At 39.3% G+C, this 12,006-nt stretch overlaps 1 protein-coding gene across 2 annotated transcripts in view; it reads right to left on the minus strand.

The window, feature by feature from the left end:
• Positions 1–12,006, minus strand: part of sik2b (salt-inducible kinase 2b) — a 54,853-nt gene that overhangs the window by 34,808 nt on the left and 8,039 nt on the right. For both annotated transcript variants that reach the window (XM_080025031.1, XM_080025032.1), the window contains exon 3: positions 9,657–9,720. In XM_080025031.1, the coding sequence (XP_079881157.1) occupies positions 9,657–9,720 (64 nt within the window). The remainder of the gene's footprint in view (positions 1–9,656; positions 9,721–12,006) is intronic.

The following is a 12,006-nucleotide window of genomic DNA, read 5'->3' on the forward strand; positions in this document are numbered from 1 at the left end:
TAAAAATTTGTAAAAGTCAACAATCCATTTAGCCTGTTTTGTTTCTCACCAACTCATAACCCAAACATGTGTTCATCATATAGAAATATATGATTATAAAAAGACTAAGAAAACGGCAAGTCACTTTTGAGGAGCGACAACTATTTATGCACAACAAACCAAATGCTTAACAGAACTAATCATATTCTGCGTGAACAGTAGAATAGTGTTGCTTCTGCTTGTTCTACAGTAGTACACACACACACAAACACCCCCCCCCCCCACCCCAGTGGAAGGATGAGTAATCCAATGATACAATGTTGGCAAGGGCAAGGACCTCAGCAGTGAGGCATACAGAGTTGCATTCTGGGAAAGTGAACCGTATGAATCATAAGGGTATTAGGGAACAGCTCAGCAACCACTGTGTTTCTCTTCTGCTTAGAGCCGGGTGAGGAGCTAAGTCTCTTAACAGGTGCTCAGGTTTTGGAGGGGACAAACATCATGGGTACAGACAGGCTCGCTGGCTAAAACACTGGTTGGACTTCAGATAACACCGTGGGACAGGCATGGGGAGAGTGCGAGTGTGTCTGAGTGTGTGTGTGCATGCCTGCGTGCAGAGGACAAGGGGCAAACACACACTCTGTTTCCACATCAGTAACTGATACCCAAACCACTTAAACACAGCAGCCACATTAAAGTCACGTCTATGTGGTTGTTGAAAGATGCTGGTGCTGATTTAATACTGGCACCCTCAGGGGTTGAATTGGACTGGAGCCGAGAAATGCCCTTTTATCCAAACTATAACCCTGCCAAAGATCAGCTGCAACCACTGGTTGTGAGTTAACTTTTCTTACATAGGATTTAACTAGTATTAAGGGAGTATTCAAACGAAAAAAAGATGTAGAAATCACTCATCACTTTCATGTTCCCCCCACTTATAACTCTCCATTCAAATTCATGAGTTAACATGCCTCTAGACAGGGCTTGGTTGAGCAGAATTTTGAGAAAGGGATTAGATTTTCTTATCACCCGCCTTTGTGCTTATTGCCACATTACTGCAACAGATTGTGTTGTGCGACAATCATGGGCGATCACATTCACCGCTTTTATCCCTTTTAAATTCCGGGCTTCGCCAGGCATGAGTGCACTGAGAGTTTGGAAATCCTGTGGAGTTTTCCTCAGAGAAAATGTATTGTTGTCTGGGACATGCACAGATTTACATATATAATAAGAATACATCAGCTAAAATGTACCATATAGTATTATGCCAATAGCAGATGATGTTAAATTCACTGTTCTAGACATTGGATGTTATCGATCCAATTTGTTATTTTGTTTTCTGGGAGAGAAAAAAAGATATGGCTATTATCCATTGTTTACATCTTTCTATGAACATAGAACCAAATGGAAAATAAAAGTACAATTAAAATGAAATACATTTTTTGTTTACATGCATCAGATGGCATCATAAATATACCACCAAGATGAATATACTATGTTGACCGAACAAACAATCTCTATCACATCATGTGCCTTCTGGAAATGTTTCCTTCAGCAGGATGATCCTTGAACTCTGCCACCTAAAGTGCTGCCTGTCACTCAACTATAAACAGCTTTTGTGAATATCAAGCATCACCAAAACCCTGAACAGAAAGATACATTTAATTTAGTCAGATATGGTTAGTAAATACACCTTTTGTCCTAATCAGTACCATTAGTTTGACTTAACAGCAGCAGATGAGGACCTCACAAACGGTATAGGTATTTTGGTATAGCAGTGATTCTTGAGAAGCTGGACAAAAGGCCGTCTTCCAATATTAACTGCACAATTATCCCCTTAAATTAAATTTTATCATTATTATGTCAAATATATGACATTTCTGACGACGTGAGAAAGTCCTGCGTCACAACCATGACATGACAACACCGACTTACAATTTCTGAAGAAGTTATTTGAAATTTTTCGATCATTTTATTTTCCTGAAGCAGTTCATACTAGCACCTATCAAACAGAAAAACCAACTGGCAAACTCCATTTGTTTTGTTAAGAAACGTTAAATATGTCAACACCGTCAGAGGTCAACTCCGTCAGATTTCCTGTTTGACGGTGGTGACAGGCCAATGACGGAGTTGACATTCAAGTTCTCAAGTTTAATAAAGTTTTCAAGTTATTATAATTATATTTAATATAGAAATAGGGTTTAGTTTTTCTAATAATGTATTTATGGAAACTCTCACAATCTTCTTTTGTCATGGATGATTCTTAAAAAGAACAGGATGATATACAAAATGAGGCGTGATAGGGAAAATATTATTGTGTGAAATATGGTGTGAGTCTGTTAGAGCAAGTCTGATTGAAAGACTATTATGTGAATCTTGAATTAACGCTCAACCAATAATATGCTGTTATAAAATCACTGTTATTGATTATTGATGCTTAACATGACTACATCTGGGTTTTTGTCAACACCGTCAGATATGACAAATCCATAAGATATACTTGTCAACTACGTCAGATTTATATTATTTTGATAATATTGCATAATGACATTTCATAGTTGTTGAGGAATGGTTGGTCATATGTGAAAATCTAACCATTCACCTAACATGAAAATGTGTTTTGAAATTTGAAACACATCTTGATTGCTGTTCATTTAAAAGTAAAAATTCTATTACACAGTTCAACTGAAGAACAGAGGAAAATCGATATAACAAAATTATATTCATATACATTTTGAAAATATTTTTTGTGGCCTCTGTCAGTCTTGGTGAATATTTGTGATCACTATACATATCATGGGTCTAGCATAAATTAAGGGAAAATTCATTTCTGTTTTTGGTGTCAGACGGTGTTGACACAAAATAAGGAATGGCAAGGTAAAAAGCCCATTTTGATAAAAAGGACGACAACTGGGAGGCTGTGTCAAAGCTTAGCTCAGTAGCTTAGTATATGTTGGATAGACACGTTATTTAAATTTGCCTAAACATAGGGTGTGTATTTTTTTAAACACATTTTGAAACCTACAGATTTCAGGTTTTAATATTGTATTTAATTTGAGATTTGCAAAACCATTTTAGCAATTTAAGATGAAATGCTAAATTCAGGGCACAATGAGTCAATCGATTGGGGGTTCCACTTTCTTTTGTAGAATGAATACATCCAATTCTTGCAAGTTATTCGGTACCAAACAACCGTTCCCACTTGAGCAGCAATTTGTCTTTTCAGTAAGTCATCTTCTGGTCATCAAAGTTAAACCTGTCACACCCTAGGAGCTGACAAATGTACAGGAAAACTGACCCAGTAAATACAGTAGTACGGATGGATGCATTACGGTGAAATCGAAAATGACAGCCTGAGTATATAAGAATGTGTCTCAAAAAACTGCCCGAGCATGTCTTTGAAGTCAACAGTCTCCCTGTCTCATTTGCTCTCCATCAGTCATACAAGATATCTGCACGATTAAGTCTACCGACTGCCAGTTATTACACTCCCCCGTCTCTCTCTCTCTCTCTCCAGCAGTGCTTTCTTAAATATGCATGCCCTACATTTCCCCAGCACCTTCCAAATTCAAATGGATGTCCCCTGCTCTTGCCTCTATTCTCTTCTGCCTCCTCTCCCCATCCTGCTCACTGCAAAAACGCTGCTTTATTTGCAGCTGACCCAATTTCCTGGTTTGATCCATCGTGCAGTTTTGAGGCAGACTGTGGTGTAGCAGACTGACTGACAGACAGACACAAAGGCCCACCGTCAAGCTGGCATGGATGCCTCTGCTGTGCCCACCCGGGCCCCTTTGCGAGAATGAACTCTCCATCACTCTCCGCTTCTTTGTCTTTATGGGCGCGCACACACGCACGCACACACACACACACACACACACACACACACACACAGAAGAGAGAATCAGAGGCTCATCCATTGTCTCGCTGATTGCCTGTAAGAGGAGTGTGGGCTGCCAAGCATCCACAACAACTTTTGCATCTTCCACTGTTTGTAACCTAAGGCCATGATGCGACCTGAGAAATTCTTCATGTCAGAACAGCAGAGGCAACTCTCTCTCTGGAGGGCCATAGTGGAGCTATGGGGTTGGTGATCTGGCCTGGCAGCTTATCCGTTTTCTCCGAGTTCATCAAGACTTGATCCACCTCCAGAAAAATGTATTTGGAAAAATTTAAAATTATGCTCAATTTATTGAGATTGAATACTGTAATACTAGTCTAGTGCTTCAGCTACCGGCCAGTGTCTGCCAGGCTGAGTCAAAGCTGCTACTGCAGCAGCTGATGATGACACATAACTGTCTTACATAACTAAATTACATTGTGCAATCAGGGCAGGGGGGTCTGAGGAATGGGGACAACGGTTTTATAATACCCTGAGATGGTAAATGAGAAAATCTATGGATTATGGAAAATGAGGTTGACCTGTAATTGGATCATGGATCACAGTTGGTTATGTAAAGGAACAGTTTCGACATTTTCAGAAACTACCTCAGATGTTTTTGCGGACGGTTAGATGAGAAAACTAAAGCTTAGCTGAGTATCGAGTTATGCTAGCCATTTCCCCCAGGTTCAAGTACTTATGGTAAGCTAAACTAACCTACCTTTTGCCTGGACATAAAGTTGTATCCGTTTTAACTTTTTCTCTGCATGAAGGCAAATAAGCATATTTCCCACAATGTCAGTTCAGTATTCCTTAAACAGTCTACTGTACACTGAGGGGGTTGCAACAATCCTATAATAATGTGGCTTGACTAGGCTAACTGAAGCTGCTGCTTGGTTCAATCACATTTAGCTGCTATAACATATGAACGGATACAGGTGATCCTTTAAGTTTATCTCTCTGGACTTCCTTCACATTATCAAACACATTCTTTTTTTCCATTCAGTTGTCTTGTGTCTTCTGCCCTGCTCTCGCTAGGTCACAGGAGCAGCAGTTGCTGAGTCAACATCACAAGTGGAACACTGGCCTCAGTATAACGCACACACACACACACACACACACACACACACACACACACACACACACACACACACACACACACACACACACACACACACACACACACACACACACACACACACACACACACACACACACACACACACACACACACACACACACACACACACACACACACACACACACACACACACACACACACACACACACACACACACACACACACACACACACACACACACACACACACACACACACACACACACACACACACACACACACACACACACACACACCACTGTGGACGATAACTGAAGTAATCCTCTGCCATCCTACCATGTCTGGAATTAGGCTATATGCAAACATTCTCAGACGGCCAAATGCGTGAGGCCAATAATGTGGATCAAGATTCCCTGGTTGTCTGTCAGACAGGTCTTTACTGCTGTAATAAATTCTTAAAATATCTGAATGGAAGATAAGTTAAGTTCATGTCTGTATGTCCAGAGCTAGTATGCGTCCAAGATTTCTTCTATTGTTTTGCTTTTGAGGAAAAAGTACCATTTATATAATGCTGCAACTAACCCTTTCAAATTATTCTTCTTTTCAATATTCAATGTACTGGATTTAGATCACAGTGTGTACACATTGTACAAGTTTAGTGCGTGTGTCTGTGTCTGGTGGCGATAAAGCGCATGCGGTGCAGCAGCAGACGGAGATAACTTCTTATCTTCATGTCCTATTCTTGCTATGTTCTGACTTGTATGTCCTTTCCAGCACAAGAGTAGTTATGTGTGCTTTCTCTCTAAAGCAGAGTGCCACATATAATGTAAAAATTTATAAAAGAAAAATATTGCTCCTTCCACATTCAGACTGTCTGTTGGTCACTTGGTCTCTAAATGTTTGAAAATCTAGAGTAGAGCATAAGGTTGAAATTAGTGGTGCAACGGATCACGGTTGATCTGTTGTCCGTACAGACCAACACTTACTGTTCGGCACGCACGTGAACCGCGGATAGGGTGAATTGTTTTTAAAAAGTGGGCTGTGTGTACACGTTATCGCCGCATGTGTAGGCCTAATACGGAACAGTAAGTGGTGAATGTGGGCTACTGTAGACTACTGAATCACACAACAAATTAATTGTGTGGAGCATCAATATCTATTCATTTATATTTGGCCGCTCCAACTTAAGTCTGTCCAGGCAGGAACTATTTTCAGTTTCACTTTCGTTTAATTTCAGCGTCAAACAGCTGATTGGCTCTAGGGTTGGCCCGAATGCCATTTTTCAGGCTTTGAATATTTGTTGGTTTTTCCGAGCGAATATTCGTTCACCATCAAAAACAACATAACATTTTTTAAAAAAAAAACGTTAATAATCCCTATATACTCCCTGGAACCGATTTTGACAGTATCTGCATATTTTGTTGAAGATTTACGCACTCGGAGGTGAAGTAATGGATGCGCTATGACACTTAGTGATGTAATATCCTCCTAAATGAGCAATACTACTACTACTACTACTACAATATTACTAACTTTTATATCCAAATATAAAATTATTTGATGACATTATATTGCAAGCTTCTTGCAAAAAAAATTGTTGAAAAAAAAAAAAGAAAAAAAAAAAAACGAAGCTCCAAATACTATCGAGTATTCGAATATTCGAATAATTCGGGCCTGCCCAAATTGGCTCGAGCCTCATGGAGCAGACAGCAGAGTCAGTCTAAAGTCAGTGACGATCACTCCAAGTCAAAAAGCAAAATGATAAAATAAAGCTGTCTCATCCTCCGTCTATCTGCCTGCCTATCTATCTTTCTCTCTCCACTGCACACTCAGTTACTACTTTCCATGATTAAAGAAAGCAGGATTATTCACAAATTTTGCACTTTATTTTGTTTTTAAATATTTTAAGATTTTATCTAAAAAAGCCTTTGTGGACACAGGCTATTTTTCTTATTCACAGTGGATTTTTAAAATAAAATTACAAAGGTAATTGAAAGCAAAGTCACATTTGTCTTGTTATCTTTGCCTTTTTTGTTGTTGCTGATCCAATAATGATCCGATCCGTGACTCAAAAACCGTGACACGATCTGAACCGTGAGTTTTGTGATCCGTTGCACCCCTAGTTGACATGCCATTATTTTGTGGAGTCATCCTCTTCTGAAAGAAGAAAGAAAAGTCCAACATTCCCTAATTTAAAGCTTCTCAAAATGTTAAGATTTGCAACTTCTCTTTTTCCTCTGAGGCAGGCCCGGTTCTAGACAGTCAGACTTGGGTGGGCCTGTAGAAATTTTGGGTGGGCACACTGGGCAGAGAGACCGAAGATGCGAGCGCGTGCAGAGCGCGCGAGCCGAAATTTTTTGCCCTTGTAAGATCTCTGCGTCTGATTTTTGGCACATTTACTGTGAATTGTGTAGAACACAATATGCAAATAAACTTTGAGTGTTGCTGTGTGGGAGATTTGATTCTTGCATGTTTTTTTTCTCCCAAATGTTTATGAATAACATATAATATACATTATATACAACATAATGTATCTTTTTTTTTATCGCAGTATTAACTGTAGGCAGCCTGAGCTGATTGAAGAGAAAGCTTTGGGACTGGGCAACCTGGATGGTGGTAGTCCAGAGCTATATACTATACACATAGATATATAGTATTTCCACTATTGGCTCCAATGTCCAGCTGGGTGAAAATAGTAGCCAGCCGAGGTCACAACTCTGCTAGGGGGGTCCGGGAGATTTTTTTTTACCTTTTTAAAGTGAAATGCATGAATCTGGTGCACTTTGAGAGGAAAATTAAGAGGCTAAATCTGAGGAATTTTGTGTGAACAAATAATTTGGAGTCACTGGGTCGGATGAATTAGAAGCTATTGAAGAAAGACACATGGATTTTTCATAGAAATATAAATTTGAAATAATATAAAAATATTATGCAGGGTCCTCTGGGATGGGCTTGGTGCTCTTTTTCTTTTACGGGACATATTTTTCTGTAATATAATGAATTAATTTAAATGCAGTGAGAGGAACGAAGCAGAAGAACTCTGTTGTCCAGTTATCTTTTTTTCCACAGACGAGGCTGAAATAGGCTATAGACTATACACAGTGCATGGGCAACTGAGGGCAGCCCCATTTTCAAATATTTTTAAATAAACTCAATACTAACTGTGCATGCCATGGACTTGAACGTGACGTGATCAGTTAACCTCGGATTACCTCCCAGATGAACTGATTCAATTATTAAGCTATTAACTATCTACCAAAACATTGTATTCCTTTTATTGTATGATAATTTACATTTACATAATATGATGTTGATATCAAACACAAACTAAAAAAAAAAACGAAATAAAAAAATAAATTTGGGGGGGCCCCCTGGCAGTCGGGACCCTAAGCAACCCTCATTTCGCTTATGCCTCGGGCCGGCTCTGCTGACCAGTGACCACTATAAGCGGGTGCGTAACTTGGAGGCAGGCTGTCCTGCCCACCCAATAATACAATTAGAAGCAATGCATGGTAATGGTATATTCTTTAGTATTAATTAATTGTCTGAATTTTATTTGACATTTTCTTGGACAGCGAATGAACAGGTCCGTCCGATAGTGGGTCTGGACTTCCACCTAAAAAAAAAAAAAAAAAAAATATATATTTTTTGATTGGGTGGGCACAGCCCACATTTGGGTGGGCACGGCCCACCCTGGCCCCTGGCTACCGCCGGCCCTGCTCTGAGGTAAACTGATTATCTTTGGATTTTTTGTTGGAGAAAAAAAGCAAATTGTGATGGTTATTTTTCACTGCAGCGTAATCAATAATTCCTTAAATCGAGAAAATATGAGACATATCAAATCGATGAAAATAACCATTAGTCGTTTTAAGTAGCAAAGCCTGACTGTTTTTGTGGTGCAGATGAGTGCCATCCTAGATCCTGACCTATAGTTTGTGAACATATTATTCCAACAATTACATTTTAAGCATGGTGTTTAATTAAACATGACGTCGTCTTTCTTTACATGATTATAATCAACTGATTGGTGCATTATATATTTGATTTAGGGAAACGTCCACTGTATAAGCCTACACTTTCTTGATCTCGCCTGTCACATGTTTTGCTTCTGTTGTCTGTTTTAACGCTGTTTGTAAAGTACAAATACAAGTAAAGTAAACTAGACTTATAACTGCCCAAGTACATGACGTATACGCTTGTGAAATAGGGGCTTAAATTATGGCTGTTTCAGAAGTTGGACAGTATTAAAACTAAGATACATGTAACAGTAATAGTCAGTGGGGATGGAGGAATGACGTTGTTGGCCAGTATTTAGAAAATGTGTCTTGACATATCTGTGATAAACCGTGACCAGCAAGTCTGTGCCACTGAATGTAAGTTCTTTTTGAGGTGGCCACTCTGCAGCCTTCATATGCTGTCAGTGATGTCATTTCATATGACAAGCAAAACAATGTCAGTGACCACGGCAGTGACTCGAAGAGGGGCTACATCAGGACATCAGGACATTGTTCTCAGATTTCCATCAAATCACGTGACCTGTGGCTGTGATTAAAAGGACAGGATAAGTTTAAGCACAACTTCCTTGTTTGTAAAAAAAAAAAACATTACTACCGCTACAGTGCCGATTTATTTTTGATACTGGGACTGATCTGGAAGGGAAAATGTTGTTTTATAAAGACACTGAGATCCGATTGATCTCGGACTTGAAAAGATCACTCACCGAAGATCTCCCCATTCTTGGCATACTCCGTGACTAAGTAAAGCATGTTCTTCGTCTCCATCACCTGAGAGAGGGAGAGGACGAGAGAACAAGGGGCCGAGGGAGGGGAAGAGAAAAAGTGGGAGAGGGCACGTGAATACACACAAAACACCACTTCTCAATAGCAACGTCATCAGACAATCCAAATAATCAACACAACAACAGTGTCCTGCAACAAGAGATAATTAGAATAGAGAGAATTAGAATAAGGAAGAAGCAAACAGATAAAAATAACAAAATATATTACACAATTGTCCACATGTTTTGACCGCAGTGGCATGGCATCCATAAAGTCGTGAGCAAAAACAAAAATGCATGAATGGCTCAGGGTCTAAAAATGGCATCAGTGTGAGGCGAATGTAGGTGGACGCTTGGTATTGGCGAATGTATCTGAATGGTGCTTGAAACCTTTCAGTCCGCTCACACCGTGCTGCGTTGTGTGGGAGGAGGAGAACCGATTTAGAAACAGAAACACTTGGGAGATGAATAGAAATAAATGCGGAGGGGGCAGAAATCGGTTGGAGAGAAGGGAGGATGAATCAGACACAGTGAGCCAGACACTCTCACACTAGAAAGCCCACGCTCCATTGTTTATGATCAATTTTCCATCTGTTACACTGGCCGATTCATGGATTTAGGTAATGAAAGCCTGTTCTAGTTTTTTTTCTGATAGTTTTGTTTTGTTGTTTTTCTTTGGAGGTGGGGGTGGCCCTGGTTGTGTAACAAGCACATTTGTATAGCTGGAATCCAACTGACTGATGAATTTAACCCATTTGTAGGCACTCGGTATTGTTCAATCAAAACCAGCAGAATTGTGAGCCAAATACAGCCTTTAATCCGGGAAATAAAACCTTCCCACGGCGGACATTTTGACTTGTTCACAGCAGGGAAAGCAAAGGTGTAACTAATAGTATTAACGATGGCTCCATTTCATATAGGTGTGCCAGTAAACCAGCATGTACAATAGCAGGGCCCTGGCACTGGCTCACCTGAGAGGAATGCAGCCATTATTAATGTTATAAATTACACCTGTGTTTGACGAGATTAAATATCCTCCATGAGAGAGGTCTACGTTTAAGTTTATGGCGGATATGTTTTGTGTTGCTGGTTTTTCTTGACGAAATGGATTCCATTGGCTATAGAAGCTAGTTTGCATAGCTTCATAGGCGTCTTGTCTGTCTTGGATCTATGAGGTTGTTCATTCACCCATTGTATACACATTTCTGCGGAGGTATCGGGGGGAAAAAAAGCAGGGAGACAGAGCAGATGTTTTGGGCAGATTTTTTTAACTTTGACATTAATCTTACAACCAAGATTAATTTTAGTTTCTGTGTTGTTTGAAACTTTCTTGATACCAACGAATATACAATATCATAGTTTTTCTCCTTCCTTTTACTTTATTCATTTGAATAATTCATCAGGAACACCACATTAACAGTATGAAGCATGTTAATGTTATACCCATTTGTTCTGTGAGTCTGTATTCTTACTAAATAAAAACATGTTTTTCTACAAAACACCTTTTCCCATCTAACTATAGAAATTGTATATGGAGTCCAAACACAAGTAGGTGCAAAATTATTATGGCAATATAAAATTAAAAAAATTGATAATAAAATAATAATTCTAATAATTGTCATATCATAAAATTAATAACTAGAATCATTGTTTCAACAGATTTGAGACCATATTTCCAGTCCGTGACAGCTGTCCTACTTGCTTTGGTTGGAACCAAAATAGTTGAGGTTTAATTCACAGCACTACATGGATGGCCAGATAAGACAATAAGTTGGTATGAAATTAGTTTGGATCAACAAGTTCTTAAAACCGCGTTACACAACGTGCACAAACACTTCCATTTATATAGTTCTCTTCTGCAGCTGCTTAACAGGAAATGCCGTCCTGCACTGCAACCCGCCACTATACCACATCGAAAAAGTGGAGATAATTCATTAACATGGCATCAAACACACAGTATTTCTGGCTCCTGATCAAACAAACAATTTGTTGTGAGTAACTGCTATGGGGAAACAAATAACCGAAGCCAAATCTCTGTCATACAATAAGTGTTAAGAGACTATGGAGAATTCATGGTCTGAATTCCACATAGCAAGAAAATACAAACTGTAAATCGCTTCACAAGGCCTTGACCCTGCCCTTCTCTGAAGGGTCTGTATCATCAATGCATTACATACAAATAGCTATTTAAGGTTGGCTTTGACATGTACTGGGATATCATGATGAGTGTATTTGAAGAGCATCTTTTTGACTGATTCAATCTCAGAATATTGGGCCATGAGAAAGGGCAGCT

This window comes from Ammodytes marinus (genome assembly GCF_949987685.1).
Source record: "Ammodytes marinus genome assembly, chromosome: 3".
NCBI lineage: Eukaryota > Metazoa > Chordata > Actinopteri > Uranoscopiformes > Ammodytidae > Ammodytes > Ammodytes marinus.